Consider the following 18,459-nt stretch of genomic DNA (forward strand, 5'->3'; position numbering starts at 1 on the left):
TGTAATCGCTTGCTCTTCACCGAGCTCGGTGTGCCCTCATCGTCAGTTATCCAAACGGTACTTACCAGATTAGGAAGTAGCAGTGCGCCTCCATTTATTCCGTTATGCTACTTCCATGTAATACTCCCACGTCATCCATTTCGACACAAAGGAAGAATCTCATCATGTAACAAAGCTTGAACCGTTTTGCGAATTTAATAATGACAAAAGATTTTAGCGTCAAAAAAACCTCGGCCCTCCGTTTGGCCTCTTCTAGCGCTCGGTCCGTCTGATCTTAGTGGCCGGTTCTGCCCTTGTGCCCCTATCTTGTCCAGCCTCTTCGAATATGGAAGTAAAAAGTCAGAATGACGCCACCCCATTCACTCCCTTCTTCCCGACTTGATGTCACAGATTCGAGTTCGCTCATCGCAATACAGCCGGTTTCTGCATGCTTCTCACATGTTGAACGGCCAATACACTTCGCACCTAGCTCTTAAAGAGCTGTGAACGCGTTGTAGAGGAGCATCATCATGGAATACTCAACGCTGGCGACTTCGGGGTCAATGCTGATGCCGAAGAAACGCCTGCTGGACCTTCCCAACGAGCTCATCCGTTGCATCGTCGACTCCGTCGCTCTTTTGAGGAGAGACAGATACGATGGTGCTAGAGATACCCGGACCTTGTCGAATCTTTCACAAACTTGTCAAATATTTCACCTTCTCTGCAACTCTCAACTCTTTTCTAATATCAACCTGGATGAATCCAAAGACGCCGCTGGTCTTCTCATCCGGTCCCTCATCGAAACACCTGAACTTGGGGTTCATGTGCAACATTTGACATTACGCGTAATATGGGAGTCAGCCGAGCAATGTGAGAGGGGGTTGCGGAAACGGCTTACACCAACTCATAGCAATGCGACAGGTCATCCGGGGACCTTACCCAATTTGCGGCACTTGGAACTGGAAGACCCTGCGGTGTACTTCATGAACATTCCCGAGGTTCCTCGTATATTCACTGGCCTGCTTGCCCTGCCTCCTCTCACTTCGATTCTTACGCGATACGACAACGATAGATGGGGAGGTCTCGCCCAAGTCGCCGCGGCTGGACCCTTTGCTTTGGAGCAAATTCGTTTCCACGAAACTGCCATCCGCGGACCCGATTTATGCCGACTACTCCAGCTGTGCCCCGGTCTTCGAGTTCTCGAAATCGAGATTGACTATCACTTTTTCGCTCCTTGTTTCCAGCAAACCACACACCCGGGGATCACCACTCACCTATCGACGACGCTTTCAACACTCTGCCCGCGTTTGCAGAGACTTACGCTGTTACATGGGGACCTCTCAGCTCTTCGGACCCCCGATGAACCATGTCTTACATGTCTCACAGATTTGGAAGATCTGACTGTGTTGGAGACCGAATTACCAACCATCTTCAGAAGTTCCGAAGACATGGCAAACGCAGACATCACTGCGCGTCTGCCGCCCAAGCTCACGCAATTGACTCTCCATGACATTTGGTACTCGGACCCAAGATACTGCCTGTACTCTTTGGCCCCAGGCTCTCGTCCTTGGATTCATGAGAGGTTAGATGCTAGCACTGAACGTCTGACTGTGATGCTGCTTCGTCTGGCATCATCATGCTTGGCCGGCCAACTACCTGGCCTCCGAAAGGTAGCCGTTAAGACTCCAACATACGAACACGACAGAGGCAATACTTCTGATGAAATTTCGAAAGCGTTTGCGAAGACTGGAGTTTTATTCGAGCTTATTTCCGCTCACTCAACATTTCCATGTCCATTAACGCGATAGCATCAGAGAATGGGACAAGTTTTTATGAGCATATGTTTTGGCATAATTTCAGTGGTCACTTAGCTATAATTAGTAATTGAGTGAAATTTAGGTTTTGTTGAATACGGCCGTTATTTCCACAACGTAGGTCTAGTGCTTTGATTCAGTGCTCTATGGTTTAATACTACTGTAGCCTACCTAAGTTACTCCCAGCCTGTACGAGGGTTTATCATGACTTCAGGGATTTCTCTTCCCCCACTATTGGTAGGTTTGGTTTGGCCGTAAGTGAGACATTTCTTTCAACAGAAAACATACCCTAGAAATCTTGTCTTTGTTATTATTATAGCAAAACATAATGTATGGAGACGTGCACATGATATTACTTGGGTTGCAGCAGTTTAGGGAAAGATTGAAGAAGGTAGAGCAAGTAAAACAAAAGTCTCAGAAGACGCCGCCTGAACTTGCAGACACCAAAACCATTCAAATTGAGGTGCATGTGTCGTGGCTGCACTCAAAAAGCTCTGAACCGACTGCCGGGGCATTCCCGATCCGCACAGCGGGGTTCTTGCATCACGTCATACGGGCCGAACAATAACCTCTTCGACTATACCTCTACTAAGTACATTACACTTCTAGTAATAATACCAACGTCTTATCGACTCAAATAAGGCAGCAATTCGTACTTACCTCGAACGTCGAGAACCAGCTTCTCGGAAAAAACTAAGAACTTTTTACCCCTCACACTCTCACGATGCGTGTCGAAAAGTTCCTCCTATCGCCCCCGAGCCTGGAAGAGTTAGTCGAGCGACTCAAAGCTCCCTTGGACGCCAACTACAAGCACGCATCAGTGGCTGTGGTCAATTGTCCCGACCTGCGAAAAGCACCTTTTCACTTGGCGACCGAGGGCCTCTCAGGGGAGGAAAAAATCGCAGATGTTGGCGGCCAGCCGAACCTCTTTCCCCGCCCCCGGCTTGACAGCATCTGGTCCATACCAGAGATTGGCAAGAATATGGAAATGAGCCCTGAAAAGGGCAGCTTGATCGGTGCCGGCGCCGGTCCTTTCCATGTCATCGGGCAGAATAGCGAGCTTGCGCCGAATCTTAGCTGGCAAGGGGGTCTTGACAAGGTCGATAACAAAAGTCAAGTCATCCAGATCAAACGCACCACCGGAGAAGTCAGCGTTGGAACGAGCCCTTCTGTAGACTGCGGTCTCATGGTCAACTTGTACGGCTCCTTGGGCGAGCCAGGACCGGTCCTCAAGATTACAGCAAAGGGCCGCAAGGGTTCTGAAAAGAGCTTTACCGAGTGTATCCGGAAAGGGCTGAATGCTGCATATGGCAATGAAAGAACTATCAGTCTCGGCGGAGCCTTTGTTGTGAAGGCAGGGAAGGCAACTTACCACATCATGCCTGATTTCCCTGCTGAGAGCGATCTGCCTTTTAAGGATAGAAAGGAAGTTGAGAAATGGTTGACCTTTCATGATTTCGATTCGCCCGTTGTGGGACTATGCGTATTGCACTCTGCGGATCCGGGCAACAAGATGGGCTTGAGGATTGAGCATACGCACGCGTTCTCTCCACTGGGAAAGAATGCTGGAGGTCACTATCATTACGAAGCCGAAGGAGAGGAAGACATTATTGAATATGAAGGATACTTCAATACTGCAAGGGCAATATACAGGATAGATAGCCCCGCGAATGTGAAAGGGTGAAGAATGATAGTATCAACATTACAATGACCTGCCCGATCCTTCAGTACCAGAGATCCTCATCCTCAGACTCTTCGTCAGGAATATTAAGGCTTTCTTTGAATTCCTTTGTCCACTGTCGGAGTGGCTTTTCACCGACTCGAAGCTCGTCGTAAAATGACTTCAGCGGTTCCGGCAGTTGTTTCGAGTCGAGCAAACCGTCGTCGTCAACATATTCCTCCATGTAGGCGATCATGGCCATGGCGAAGGAGCCCATTGTCTTGCCTGAGTCACGAGCATAGAGTCGCAGGTAAGCCTCTAACAGTATGTGAGATCTGGGTACGACAATGGAGGTGTCGGTAGATTTGAAAGCACCAGATCCGCGACCCGGTCGCCAGGGTGGAAGCACATCTCGGTTATGAGCAAGAGCAAATGTCGCTGATTGCTTGTCTTCGAAAGCTAAGAGGGAATCGTCAAAGTCTGGTAAAAACCATAGTGTTTCTGACTGTAGGTATAACCCTATGGTGAGCTCCGAGGATTTGATGTGCACATGAAATGCAGGCGGTGGTGTTCGGCGCTCAGGCGAGCTCGCAAAGCATAGTTCCACGGAGGGGCATTGCTCGATTTCGGGTAATTCTGAAATAGCATCGGCGCCGACCGAAAGCATTTTATCCTGGACGACAAAATCTATAGACTTTCTGTTTGTTAGCCTTGGTATTCAAGACACCAATGCAAATGCTCGGAATGCACCTACCCCTATGATTGAAGGCACGCCGTGGACATTAAGCAGATAGTGTCCCCAGAGTACGCAGGGAGTTTTTGATGCGTTGAGGGCCGAGAAAACCGACTCTACAAAGTGTTCTGAAGTTCGAAACATTCCGAGCATTTTTTATCATTGAACAGTGCCTGCGACTCCAGTTTGTTCTTTGGAAATTGGTGATGTGTGATGAGATCATGGCCATTCAACGTATGACCTGAACAGCATGTGTATGTAAATATTGTTAGTGGTCAAGCAAGTTGGTTGGGTCTTGATATTTGACCCAGGCCGCTGTATTTACCGCGGACGTGTGGAGACACTGCCTGCTGAAGAAGATGGCCAGGCGGCTGGGCAACCTCTCACAGCCAACTTGTCATCTACAGACTACAACCCACATTCTCCGCCTTCGAAGTCACGCTAGCACAGCAAGTATTACGCTTCCTTCGTTTCCGCTCTTCATTTGGGGTACAACATGGACGCAGCGCATCGCTTTACTTATTTCGGAGCTTTGCCCCCAGAATTACGACTGCAGATATGGACGGAAGCGCTTTCGGTGCCATCCGTTTGGGCTGTGAATCGTAAAGCAACCGCAACCAACAACGCCAACAAGAGCCATCTGCCCCTCATCATGAACCATGTTGGTCCGGCTCCCTATCTAGCAGGCCTCGCTTGCAAGGAGTCGCGGCGGCTAATGGAACAATCATACGCCAAGCCCATACATAGACCAACGTACTCGGCGGCAAGTAGTGCGATTCATTGGATCGATCTGCAAAAAACGGTCGTCTCACTCGGGGACTACCGGTCCGCGGGGGCTTTGTTGGATGCGTTCACTTTCGAAGACTTGGCAAGATTCCGCCATGTCGTTCTACAGTCATCACGGTTCTCTGATATATTCGCAGACAGTGCTTTCCACCTTCCCAAATTAGACAACATTGAATGAACCAACACCAGAAATAATCAACCATTTGTGCCTGATCATGGTTATCTAGACATAAGTTGCCATCAGACGTGCTCTAAGCTACATGCCTATAGTTTTACAACCAGCAAGCAGTAGCTTGACAAGTGGCAACTGAGTGGAGATAATTGAGATGATTGATACTATTTAACACTGGAGACAAGTGGGCTTGAGCGGGTGCAAGCTTGAAAGGAGCCGAATCTTGATGGTTGAATACTCATAGGATATTGGTGAACCTATGTTATTCAGTAGTAGTACCTCAGGTCTGTGAAACTTTAGCGATAAGAGACGCGAGAACCTTTGGCGTCCCGGTATGTCTTTGAAATCGGCAATCTCCGCAATCGCCCCTTGCCTCTTTAGGCCACGGAATATTTTCCTCTGTCAGGGGCCGCTCAAACCTTCAATGTCAACACATCACTCGCAAAAACAACCAACCTACTAGCGTGCTAAGATGTTCACTGTTCGACATGCAATCGGGAAAGGCCTCGGGGTCTTTGCCTCGAGACCAATTCTCACAGGCCAAAGAATCCTCACAGACCAAGCTCTACTCACAATCACATCCTCAGATAGCAACTCGATCCTGCGACAAGCCCAACTTCTCTCAACAACTGGCCGGGACTCATTACTCTCATTATCAACCAATCCCAGCAAGTCAAGCGTCTTCAGCTGGCTAGAGTCAATATGGCGAAGCAAGTCTGCCCCACAAGACACAGTGTCTAACCACACCATTCTCAATATCTTTCGGAACAACAACTTCAACATTGGCAACCAGACCCAAGCGCTCTTTCCTCAAGTTGCGCGCTTGAACCACTCATGTGTCCCTAACGCGCAAGGAAACTTCAACAAGGACTTGAACGCATTCACCATTCACGCTACCAGAAACATTGAGCCGGAAGAAGAAATCACAATCTCCTACCTCGACGAACATCTGGGCCTGCGGCAATCCCGACAGACCGCGTTGCATGATGGGTACGGCTTCACTTGTGGATGCTCTGCCTGCAGTCCGACGACCTCGTCAGAAGCTGGCGAGGTGCGCCGGGCGGAGATTCAGCGCAAGCTGGAGCTCTTCGCCGAAGCTGCTTCTGAGGATCCGGAGGACGAGTTCATGATGATGCTTGCGCTCTTGGACGCTCACGAGGCGGAGGCTATCCGCGGACGGGAAGTCTCGACGATGTATATCGCTACCGCTCGCAAAGCGTTTGACTTGGGAAAGCGAGAGGAAGGACGCGAGCTGGCGTTGAAGGGCCTACAACTCGAGAAGGAGGCTGTGGGTGATGACAGCCCTTTCTATGCTGCTACTCTGGAAGCAGTGCAAGCGCTGGGGGTTGAGATTTGAGTCTAGGACAACGAAGTAGTTATGGTCGACTAAAGGCAGCAGATCTTTATTTCCGAAGTTCTGCGTCTCGAGATACCCAACAACATTTATCGTCTTACGTTCGGTGCATCATTATGCACTCTGGTCTTGAATAATTATCTACAAACTCGGAAACTCATCTTGAACCTCAGAATCAGTTGCCATCGACCACTGACCTGAAGGCTCCGTCAAGACCTGACTTTTCGACCAGTTGTATGGGCGACGCCTCCAGCTCCCTGCTTATTCACACGAGGCTGGTATTCTATTGAAGGTTTTCAAAATCGAGTAGCTTCACACCTTCTGCCATAACGAGAAAATTGCATTGATTCGCTTCTTCGTGTACGAGTCGTAGAGGCGAAGAGCTAATTCACCGAGACGCCAAAGTCTTTGCGATGGTATGAAGCAACTCGGTCAATGGCTTCAGCCTAGTCCTCGTACTGGCGGAAAGAGTATTCAGTGATGGAATACCCGCGAGATATAGGACCACCGTTACAGGCTGGGATACAGGGAAGCTCACCTCTGGCATTTTCAACAGCAGTACAAGGGACTCTTGCACAGAAGCTTAAGTTGGTTATACCCCTAATTCTGAAGTGCAAAGCTACCGAGCTGTAGCTTGTGAGCTCGAACACCACAAGGACCAATTTTTTTCTTTCTTCCTTCCCATGTATCGTTTTTTCCCTTCCAGTTTGGGTACCAACTGATGCCTACGTTCTTGGAGCTACCTGACGTAAAGGTGAGGGTCAAAGTTGTCGGGGTTCAGTCTCGAGGTTGTCACGGCCATCTTATTGCCTTTGTCGCATTCGCATACTTGCCGCCTTTCGGGATTTGGCCCACATGGCTCATCAAGGTCTGTAGCAGTAGTGGCTGTCCACATCGTGGTGCCTGATATCTCCCGAAAATGTTGTGTGAGACATCTTCCCGCAGTCACCAAATGCCCCAGACTCTTATCATAAGCAAGAGCAAGATTGTTTGTAGTTGTGCTGACTAGGAGGCGCTGAAGATGTGTTTCTGACCTCCATCGGGCAACGAAATGAGAGAGTAAACACATGCAGTGACATGCTTAGAAGCTCGTGCGTCCGGGGCACTACCTTATCCGCCCATCACTAGGTATGAACAGGTGGCTAGAGCTTGAACTGAAGGTGGCCTTTCTTCTAGTCGCCATCTTAGTTTCTAACTTCGTTAGTGGTGTGTAATCGCTTGAATTTGAAGTGTTTTTGCCAACGGTTCGTAGCTCCCCCGCAGACGCCAATTCACGGACTGCGACAGTTCCAATAGAGGTTATCTCCTATTTCCGGCCGTCATCTTTCTCTGAAACGTACGTCATGCAAGACCTACAGACTGAGTTACACCAAAATTAGCGCTGTTTCTGTGTTTCCACGATGTACAAATCCCCCGCAATTGGGGGGGCTTTCCTCCACAGAGGCATCGCACGCTCACCAAAAATTGGCCGTCTTCACAAGATTTTTTTGTCTCAATGTAATTACAGAATTACATCAAGATCCATCTTCGTAAGCCATAGAGAGATCCCATTCGGAGAATGCTATAGAAACCTGCCCTGCTTAGAAACATATCCGAGCCTGAAAAGTATCCGCTTCCTTGGCATAAGCTGCATATCTCTATGTGCCGCACTAGGAGCATGCTGAATCACCATCCCCCAAAACATAAGCGCCACCAACTTACGATTGGTGCATAACGTTGATACTTCGGAGTCGAATCAGCCTGTGCGCCTGTCTTTAGATTTCTAATTCCGGACTTTATGGCTTTAACGCGCGCGGGACGGAGGAACAACGATACCTCGCCGATCCCGAGAAATGCATTCGGGAGAGGTCCAACGGTTCTGTTTGACATGGGTCTATAAGTACGACTGAAAAGTATTCATCACTGAAACCCATAACAGAGGGCAAGCACCGCACATCATTGTTCTTACTCGCAGTAATCCACACACCAACATAGTATCTCAATATGTCTTCCAAGAAGATCATCCTCATCACTGGTAAGTTCCCACCCTGGATCACTAACGAAGAGGCAAGAGTCTTTGGTCATCGAATAGAGAAGACATGCGTCAACCACCGATCAGAATGAGAGTTAACGATGTTCAGGTGCAAACCAGGGCATTGGCTTCGACAGCGCCTGGGCCTTGGTCTCGGCATCCCCTGATAACCACGTCGTCGTCGGCTCCAGGAGCGCGGAGCGGGGCGCCAAGGCTGTGGAGGATCTCCAGGCCCGGAAGCCGGCCGGCACCGTGAGCCTCTTGCAGCTCGACATCACTTCCGACGACTCCATTAAGGCTGGAGTTGAAAAGCTGACCGCCGACTTTGGCGTCCTTGACGTCCTGGTTAACAACGCCGGCATCGTCATCATGCAACCCAAGGATCGCCGCTCCGAGCTGATTGACACCTTCAACACCAACGCAGCTAGCGCATTGCTCCTCACCGAGGCCCTGATACCGCTACTCAAGAACTCTAAGGACGCGCGAATCATCAATGTAACGAGTGGTCTCGGTTCTCTTCACGAGCGTACGACTCCAGGCGGTGCCTTTTACGACGTTCCCGCCGATGCCTACCGCATCTCCAAGGCGGCCCTGAATATGGCGACGGCCCATATGTTGTGGGCCTACAAGAGCTGGGGCGCGACAGTTTGGGCCTTCTGTCCTGGCTGGGTCATCACCAATCTGTCGGGTGAAGACGACAGGCAGAACAGGATCGATGGAGGCGCCGAGAGTTCGGAAACCAGCGCGCAGGGCATTCTTGAGATTGTTGAGGGGAAGAGAGATGGTGAGGTTGGCAAGTTTCTCCAGAGGAATGGGAAACAGTTCCAGTGGTGATCAGTCCAGTATTATTAAGTGGGTATCAAAGTATTTGAACGCTAGGATCTCGGGGCTTCCAGCTCATCGCTTGATCGATATCTCTGTGGTCCGCATGATCCCTTGTCCTTTATCATCCTGGAGGATCATATCATCGCTTCCAGACCCCCTGCTGCCGTCTTTTCCGTATGGGCTTTGATGCAGGTTATCTACAGCACTGCGCTGTACCTCAGAGGATCCAGCAAAAGTACGACCATGCATCTCGTATTCAACTTGACTGTCGTGAACTCTGTAGCCCTGGCGGCGTTTCGACGTATTCGTCCCGGTCCGTCTTCGATTCTCGTATAATTCGCCGTGATAGCGGTCGCTCGACGAAATCTTGAGGGCATGGCCGACAAGAGGTTTCAAAGATGGTGCGCAAGCCGCGATAATTCCGAGGTTGAGTTGTAAGCTGTCACAATCAAGTGTAAGTCAAAGCAGATGATAATTCGAGAAGTAAACTCACAATTCCCAGAATTGAATACTTTGGTAACTTCGGAGTTGTCAGTTGGGAACACTTGCGAGGTGATAGCAGTACACGACTTACAAAGTCTTGTCCATGTCTTTCCCGTACGCTATTTGGTAGACTGACTTGATGACACCCATAGCTACCGCACTATGGACACTTAGTAAAGATAATAACACCTCAATCGGGGTTCAACATACAAGTAACCGAGACTGAGAACAATGATAAGATAAATCCGTGTCCTCAGTTTCATCTGCAACGTCCAAATGATGCTTACAGGAAGCGTAGCGAAGCATACATCGGTGAAGATGTTGAAGACAGTGTTGATCAAGCCAAATTTGATGAAGAGAGTGATTGGATAACATTTGGGTTCCAAACTCTTGTCCTAATATCCTTCCAGTGGTTGGCAATAGAAGAAGAACGTCATCCAGGCCATGAAACTATAGGCAGACACAAATACTAATCGCAGTTAGAAAGGAATCATGCGTAACCTCTAAGGTCTGATTATTTATAGCTTAAGGTAGTTAGTAAGTGTTAGTATCCCTATTATAAGGTAGCTAGTTCGAACCGTAGGTTAACGAAGAGATTAATTAAACTATATAAATTTCTACGTAAGTATAAAAAGGAGGTTCTAACTATAAGTTAGGCTAGTTATAATAATTATAAATAGGGCCCCTAATTAGCCCTTATATAATTAGCTATATATTATAATTAAATTAGATTTTTAATTTAATACTAACTTTTTCTTTTTTTTATTAATTTTTTTATTATAATTAAAAGTATAATTTAACCTCGGGCCTATTTATTAAATTATTTCTTTTTTTTTTTTTTTTTTTATATAACTTATTTTTTTATTTATATATTAACTTTTTTATTATTTACGAATTATTTTAACCCCTTATTAAGTACTATTTTTATAAAAGCGTTAATAAGGTTATCGTCCTTATTAATTTAACGTATTTTAAGGATCTTATATTTTTTATATAATTACCTAAGGGCTATAATATTAATTATAAACCTCTTTTCTTTTATTATTTTTAATTTAATAAGGTATTTATATAATAAATAAGAATTAATATAAATAATTATTAAGATTAGTAAGAAGTTAAGTTAATTAATAATCCTCTTTAGTATTATTAAAATTATATAAGTAAGGTTAACGTCGTTAATTATATTATAAACTTTTAATACTAAAATACTTCTTATTATTTACTTATTTTTAGTTAATAAATAGTAGACTATATTATTATATATAATAAATTCGCTCTCGCTTATACTCTCGTTAACTAAGATAATAATATACTTTAATTACGAAATAAGGTTATTATTATTTATAAATAACCTATTAATAAAGATATAGAGTTTATTAATAACGAGGTTAATTAGGTAATAAATAAGGCCTCGATTGAGATTTATTTATTATTATTTAAACTACTTATTAAATACCTCGACGTCTCGTTCGTTTAGCTCTATAACTTATACTACTTTAGTATAGTTAAAAATTACCTTAGGCTAATATATACTTATAATATATACCCCTTATATAAGCTTAGCCTTATATTATTTTTTAATATTAATTATATTTAGGTTAACAAAAGTAATTTTTTTATTTTACCCTTTTTATTAAAAAACGACGGTTTCTCTTTTAATTATAAGAATTTTATTATTAAACGTTAATAAGTTATTTATTATAAGGACCTTTTTTAATTTTATTATAAAGCCCGTTTTTTAGAGCTCTTTATTTTTTTTTTTTATAAAGTTAATATTAAATAGGCCTAATATATTATCGGTCTATATTCTAATAATTCTAAATTATTTACCTTTTTATTTAAAAACTAATAAGTATGAGTTATACGTAAATATAATTATTAATAATTAATTAATATAAAAATCATAGTATATAGCTTATTAATAAGTACCCGATTTTACGAGCCTATATAATAGTTTAAATACTTTAATAATCGTACTTTTTAAGTACTTACTAACTATTTCTTTTAATAAGTAAGCTAGGATTTTCTTTATAAGCCCTATAACTAATTAAATATAGGCCTAAGTAATATTATAGCTCTAAATTTCGTATCCTTTTTTCCGTAGCGATACTATTAATATTATTATTAATCGTTAGCTATAGCACTATACTATAAATAATTAAATAAGTAGCGTCGCCTTTTTAACATCGCCGTACCCTTAAATTATATACTTAGATTTTTTATATAGTTAAAGTGTTCCTTTTCCCTTAATTTTACGTACTATTTATAATTTAAATATATAGAGACTTTTATATTTCTTAGGGTTATAAAAAATAAATTAATAGACCCCTCGATTATATAAAGTATTTATTTTAATAAAATCTAATCCTTTATACGGCTTTTTAATAATTATAATAATGCTTTTTTTACGTAGTTTAATTACTAGCTCGAAATCGGCTTTCTTTTTTATTAAATAAAAAGTATTAATTACCTTATTATTAATAATAAATTACTACGTTAGGGCTTACTATTATAGTCTTTTATAACGTCTTATTAGTAATATTAATACCCTTTTAGTAATTTCCTCTTCTTCGTTATTTATTAATATTATTATAATAATTTTATTAAGGATAATTTCTTATACCTTTATTATTAATTATATAATTTCCCCTAGCTTTTTTTTTTATAAGCTAGAAATTACTTTAATAGGATCTATATAATATAGTTTAATTATAGTAATTAATATTTTAAATAGTTAGTTATAATCTTTTATAACTATATAAAAACGCTTATTAATAGAAATTAATTTATATAGCCTAGCTTATTACTAAGTAATTTTATACTAAACTTATATATCCGAATTTAGGGGTATATTTAAATTAGCCCCTATATTGGGCCTATTATATATAATAATTACTTTATTAACTTATTTTTTTATACTTATTTTATATAGCGCCCGTATTATTTTTTTAATTACTTAGGTTCGTTAGTTTATATTTAATAATAATAGCGAGGTTAAAGTTATCCTTAAGTATGCTCTAAATACTAATAGTATTAGTATAAAACCGTTAGGTCCTATAGTATTATTATAGTATTTAAGTACTATCTAGAGGTATTTATTATTAATAAAATCGGGATTTTTTTTTTAATAATCCTAAACGCCCTTTTTAATTATTAATATACTCTTTTTATTTTTTTAATATTATAATACGCTTTTACGGGTACAACTTTTAGTTATATACTATAAGCTATTATATTTTTTTTAAATTTTATTAATTTAAAACTCGTTTTAGCGTCGGTTTTAATACTATTTAGCGGTCTTTAGTATATATTAATTAAGCTTTTTTATAGGGCTACTTATACTATTTTTATTTATAAATCCCAGAGGAATTACCCTATTTAAAATAATATAACCTCGTTAATTATATATAGGACTAGTTAACTATTTAAATAGAAAATATTAATAACGATTTCTTAATTAAAGTTAAGCTTATTATATAATTTAAATTTAAATTTACGTAGGCTCTGCGTATTTATTTAGTATTAATAGTATATTTTTATTAATTATTTTAGTACCCCTATTTTAATATCCTTATTATTTAATTACTTTAAGAAGTTATATAGCCTCGTAACCGATAGGTACTTAAATTTTTAATATAGTTATTTAAGTTTATTTTCTGTTAAGTAATTAATTAACTTCGTATTATTAATAAGCTTTATAAACGCGTACTTCTATTATTATTCGATTATTTTAAAATACTTATTACTAAAAATTCTATTCTTCGTATTATTAAATATAATACTTAATTAATTTATATTTTTTAAATATAGGAAAAATAGGGTATTAATAAGTAGAATATAAAAAGTTATCGTTCCGAAGTACGTTTTTATTTTTATTATACTTAGGGCGATAATTTCTTTACCTAGGCTAAAGCTAATTCTTATAATACCTATTATTAACGTATTAAGTATTATTAGCACGATTTTTTATAGTACTTAGAATTACCCCTTTTTTTTTATTAATTATTATAATACCTTAGTATTTAGGATAATTTTATAAAAATTATTTAAGCCGTACTTTTTATTTATGTAAAATGCTTATATAGGCTTAGTATTTAAGTAATTTAGGTAATATAAAAAGGACCCCTCTAATTACCCTTAGAATTACTTAGTATTATCTTTTTTTTTTAATATTAATAGAAATAATATTTTTTCTTTAAGCGTTAAGAAAATAGAATTTTATATTATTAAATTCGTTCTTTTATTTATTTTTATATTTATTATTTAAGGGACCTTCCCTTATTATTTATAAATAAAAACTTGCTTATTAAGAGTTTTTATTACTTTTTATTTATTTAGCCTTATATATTCTCTAAAAGCTAACGGTATAAAAAATAAGTAATTAATATTATCGATTTTATTATAATCTAATTCGTTAATATAGGGGGCGAGATTTTCTTTATTTTCCGAATTTTTTAGGAAGAGCGAATATTTTAAACTATTACTTTAGTTACTATTACTAAGTTCTATATTTTTAAATTTATTCTTATATATAATAAGGAATTAACTAAACTAATAAGAGCTAGTTTTATTATTTATTATCCTCAATTTTTTATATTATTTATATAATTTAGTACGCTATTTTTCGGAGTAATTACTTAATTAATATTTATTTGTTTTATAAATAAAGTATTATTTTTTTTATTACACTATTTGCGAATTAAATTTCTATTTATTTAATAAATCTAAGCCTCTTTACTAGCAATTACTATACCTAGTCTTTTTCTTTTTTTTATTATATATCTAGTTAACTTAATACTATTAATAAGGGCCGTTATACTCTTAAAAATAAGTTTAGCGCAGTATTTTTATTTTAATATTAAAGTTAAATCTTAGCTTTAAATAGAGCGTTTTATAGTTTTTAAGTACTTAATATAGGGTTATTTTTATTTTTAATATATGCTAAATTATAATATAAAAATATCTAACTTTCCGCTCGTTAATCCTCTTATTTAGCTAGGTTTTTACTAGTTTATTAATTTAATTAATAAGCTTTTTTAGGATTTTTATTTATAATTTTCTTTTTATTATTCTAGTTATAAATATAAAAAAAATTACTTATAGCTTAGATAGGAGCTTTAAATTCCTATTATAAGTCTCGAAGCGGCTTTAGATTACGTTAATAATACTAAGAAAATCGTTCTAATCGAAATTATGTACCGCTTCGTAATAATAATTAAAAGCTTTATTTATAAATACGATATTAATTACTAAATAATATTAATATTCCCTAATCCTAACTTTTTTATAATAATTATAAAATATTATTAGGGTTTTTTATAAAACTTCGTACTTCTCCTTAAAATATAATTTTTTTTTAAAAAGATTTTTTTAAAATTTATAAATTATTTTATATTTATTATTATATTTTTAGTATTTTTATATAATCCCTACGTTATTACGTATTATTAATAACTTTAGGTTATTTACTTCTTTTTTTATTAGCTAATTAGTACTAAATTTCGTATTAATAATAGCAACGAGCTATAAATTAAAATAAGTAAAATTATTAATTATCGTACGTTTAATATTATATTTTATTTCTATATATCCTTTTATAATAATAGATTATTATTAATAATTATAAGAAGGAAATCTAGATTATTTACCCTTTTTTTAAATTTATTAAAGTAATTATACGCTTTATTAACCTATACCTAGTTTTATAATACGAATTCCTTTTTTATAATCGTTATTACTAAGATTTCGTATAGTTCTTATAATTATAATTATATTAATAATACTTTTTATTTATAAAAGAATTTATTAATTATTTTTATAATTCCTAAACTTACGCTCGCGAACTATTTATCTAATTAGTAACTAAAGTTATTTATAATTTTATAAAATAGGGGTTGCCCCTATAGCCCTTTTTTTTTATAAACCTTAGTTAAATAAATTAATACCGTATTAATTTACTTATTATTAAGTTAATTCGCAATCCTATATATTTATATCCCTTAATAATCTAGGTTAATATTTATTTATTTATAAAAAATTAGGATTCTATTTAAAATCGGGGGGTTTTTTTTTTTCTTTACCTTAACTTACTAAAAGTCGTACTTTAATTTATACCTATATTAATAATTACTAGCGTATTTAATTTTAATAAGAATATATCTAATCCGCGCACTAGCTATAATAAATCCGTATTTTTATTACTTAAAGAATTTATTAAGGTCTAAGTAATTCCCGCTTTTTTTTACTATTTCGCTATTATTCTCGTTTTTATTATTTTTAATAATTACTATTACTTTTTTAAATTACTAATTATTATACTTACTAAGATCCTCTTTTTTATTTAATATAAAAAAATAAGCTTTAATAGCTCCTTTTTTAATAATAATAATAAACGTTTATATTATTATAAAAAGACGTAATAATTAGTCTTAGGATCTTTTATTAATTACTAATTTTTATTATTTTTTATATTTTTAACTTCCTAAGCCTCGTACTTTTTATAATTTCTAAATTACTTTTTTCCTTAACTTACCTTTTTTAGAGTAATATTTTAAAAAAATAGTTAAAAATAGATACTAAGTAGCTCATAAAAGAGCTAGATAAGTTATTAAGAACTAAATAAGTTATTAAGTATAGTTAGTAAAGTTAAGCTCTTTTTTTTATAAAATCGAGGATTTAAAAAACTTATTAAAAATACTTACTACTTCGTTATTTATATTAAATAGGGTTAATTACTTTAAAAATCTTTTTTTTTATAGTTTCTTAGTACCCTATTTTATATTTTTTAAATAATCTTTTTTATAACTTAATTATTATTAAATAATTATTACTTATTAATAATCCTTTTTATTATTTATTTAATTTTTTAAAATTAATAATCTCGCGTTAAGAACTTAATATAAAAAAGGAGCTCTTTAGTAGCCCTCTAAAAGATTTTTTTTTTTTCTTTTTAAAGCTATATTTTTTTAGCCTTTTTTTAAGCTAATTATAATTTTAATAAAAGGTTATAAAATTATTTTAAAATAGCCGCTTTTTTTTTTAAATTAATTTTTAAAATTTATAATATTTTTAATTCGATATTATTAGGACTTTTAAATCTCTTTTTTTTTTATTAAACTATCCTTTATATTATATTCCTAAATAATACTCGGGGGGTAATTAAGGGGGTTATAAGGAGATTATTTAAATTATAAACTTTAAAGTTGTATTTATAAAATCCTTATAATATTAGGCCTTTTTATATATTATAAATCTCTTAGCTTAATAATTCTTATATAAGTTTTTATTATACTTATTAAAAATATTTATATTTAAAAATCTTTTTTTTTAATTACGTAGTATTTTTTTATATTATACTATCGAGCTCGTTTATTATACTAATTAATTAGGTAAGTAGCTACTACGTAAGTATTTTTTTTTTATTAATTTAGCTAGTTAATTTTTAATTATGGGCTAGCTATAGAAAAGTTATTTAGTAAAAAAGCTATTTAAAGAGATAGTAAAAAACTAGTTACTTAAGTAGTTCTATTAATTAACGTAGTTTAATATAATAAACGTCGACTTTTTATAAATAATAAAGGGCTACGATTACTTAATTTTATATAATATTTAAAAATTACTTCCTTTTTTATTTATTTTTATAAAATTACTTAGTACGAATCTCTTATTTTATATAGTATTAAAAGGTCGTTTTTTTTATATAGTAAAATATTTTACTAATCTATAATAATAAAATTTAATTACTAATTAGTATTAATATCTTTATTATAAAATAGCTAATTTAAACTATAGGTTAATAAAAAAATTAATTAAATTATATAAATTTCTACGTAAGTATAAAAAAGAGGTTCTAATTATAGGTTAGGCTAGCTATGATAATTATAAATAGGGCCCCTAATTAGCCCCTGCGTAGTTAGCTATATGCCGCGGTTAAATTAGACTTCTAATCCGATAGTAAGGTACTTACCGATTAATACCTAAAGACATCTCGAGTACTAAATACTATTACTAAGCCGGAGGAGAGAAAGGCCAATCGATACTTTCAGCAATGCCAAACCAGCGATGGAAGATATGATTGACTGGAAGAAGCTTGACTTTCTCATGATGACCATATTCTCGGCAGGGATGGTGAGTGTGTGCTTCCCGAGACCGTAAAAGGATTGCACTGAAAAGATTGTCATGCCTGCCATGGCACATAACTTCCAATATCAAAATTTCTCAGCCCTTAGAACCCAAAATCGAACATAAGCAGACGTACCACGGATGCAATGGCGACGTAGTCGTCTCTCCCCATAAGCTTGACGATGGCGGCACGGGTGTACATGCGGAGGCCAACGAAAAGCAGAGCAAGGGCGTGGAAGCCGCCAGTTACACCGACAATCATGGCGGTATTGCTCTCCTTGGCCCAATCCGGGTCAAAGGACGTGGTAGGTAGAGGAGCTGAAGACATTATAGCCGGTTATAGCTGAACAAGACGTACATTGAGACCAGGCAGATGAGAAACGAATACATAGATGATAGAGATATTGTGCCCGCATGGAAGAGCGAGTCATGGGTTCATATTCTGAATATTTACATGCAGCATGTTACAAAAAGTCTGCCATCTGTGAACGCAGGAAGCAAAGCAGGATCCAAAAGCGTGG

General features: G+C 37.0%; 7 protein-coding genes across 7 annotated transcripts; 5 read left to right on the top strand and 2 right to left on the bottom strand.

The window, feature by feature from the left end:
- Nucleotides 1-509: 509 nt before the first annotated feature.
- On the top strand, nucleotides 510-1,787 carry CTAM01_00485 (uncharacterized protein; the record flags this gene model as incomplete). The annotated part of the gene is made up of 1 exon (XM_060516536.1): nucleotides 510-1,787. One exon carries the CDS (start codon nucleotides 510-512, stop codon nucleotides 1,785-1,787), a length of 1,278 nt encoding a protein of 425 aa, XP_060389162.1.
- A 730-nt stretch (nucleotides 1,788-2,517) lies between these two features.
- Nucleotides 2,518-3,477, top strand: CTAM01_00486 (uncharacterized protein; the record flags this gene model as incomplete). The annotated part of the gene is made up of 1 exon (XM_060516537.1): nucleotides 2,518-3,477. One exon carries the CDS (start codon nucleotides 2,518-2,520, stop codon nucleotides 3,475-3,477), a length of 960 nt encoding a protein of 319 aa, XP_060389163.1.
- A 40-nt stretch (nucleotides 3,478-3,517) lies between these two features.
- Nucleotides 3,518-4,339, bottom strand: CTAM01_00487 (uncharacterized protein; the record flags this gene model as incomplete). The annotated part of the gene is made up of 2 exons (XM_060516538.1): nucleotides 3,518-4,147; nucleotides 4,208-4,339. 2 exons carry the CDS (start codon nucleotides 4,337-4,339, stop codon nucleotides 3,518-3,520), a joined length of 762 nt encoding a protein of 253 aa, XP_060389164.1.
- A 343-nt stretch (nucleotides 4,340-4,682) lies between these two features.
- CTAM01_00488 (uncharacterized protein) lies at nucleotides 4,683-5,150 on the top strand (the record flags this gene model as incomplete). The annotated part of the gene is made up of 1 exon (XM_060516539.1): nucleotides 4,683-5,150. One exon carries the CDS (start codon nucleotides 4,683-4,685, stop codon nucleotides 5,148-5,150), a length of 468 nt encoding a protein of 155 aa, XP_060389165.1.
- Nucleotides 5,151-5,616: 466 nt separating this feature from the next.
- CTAM01_00489 (TPR domain-containing protein) lies at nucleotides 5,617-6,501 on the top strand (the record flags this gene model as incomplete). The annotated part of the gene is made up of 1 exon (XM_060516540.1): nucleotides 5,617-6,501. One exon carries the CDS (start codon nucleotides 5,617-5,619, stop codon nucleotides 6,499-6,501), a length of 885 nt encoding a protein of 294 aa, XP_060389166.1.
- Nucleotides 6,502-8,481: 1,980 nt separating this feature from the next.
- CTAM01_00490 (short chain dehydrogenase) lies at nucleotides 8,482-9,343 on the top strand (the record flags this gene model as incomplete). Its single annotated transcript, XM_060516541.1, has 2 exons — nucleotides 8,482-8,512; nucleotides 8,619-9,343. 2 exons carry the CDS (start codon nucleotides 8,482-8,484, stop codon nucleotides 9,341-9,343), a joined length of 756 nt encoding a protein of 251 aa, XP_060389167.1.
- A 63-nt stretch (nucleotides 9,344-9,406) lies between these two features.
- Nucleotides 9,407-18,266, bottom strand: CTAM01_00491 (uncharacterized protein; the record flags this gene model as incomplete). The annotated part of the gene is made up of 5 exons (XM_060516542.1): nucleotides 9,407-9,773; nucleotides 9,828-9,854; nucleotides 9,909-9,977; nucleotides 10,028-10,212; nucleotides 18,075-18,266. The coding sequence occupies 5 exons, from the start codon at nucleotides 18,264-18,266 to the stop codon at nucleotides 9,407-9,409; spliced, it is 840 nt and encodes a 279-aa protein (XP_060389168.1).
- Nucleotides 18,267-18,459: the final 193 nt, after the last annotated feature.

This window comes from Colletotrichum tamarilloi (genome assembly GCF_030869305.1).
Source record: "Colletotrichum tamarilloi strain Tom-12 chromosome Unknown Scaffold_1.1, whole genome shotgun sequence".
In the NCBI taxonomy this organism is placed as follows: domain Eukaryota; kingdom Fungi; phylum Ascomycota; class Sordariomycetes; order Glomerellales; family Glomerellaceae; genus Colletotrichum; species Colletotrichum tamarilloi.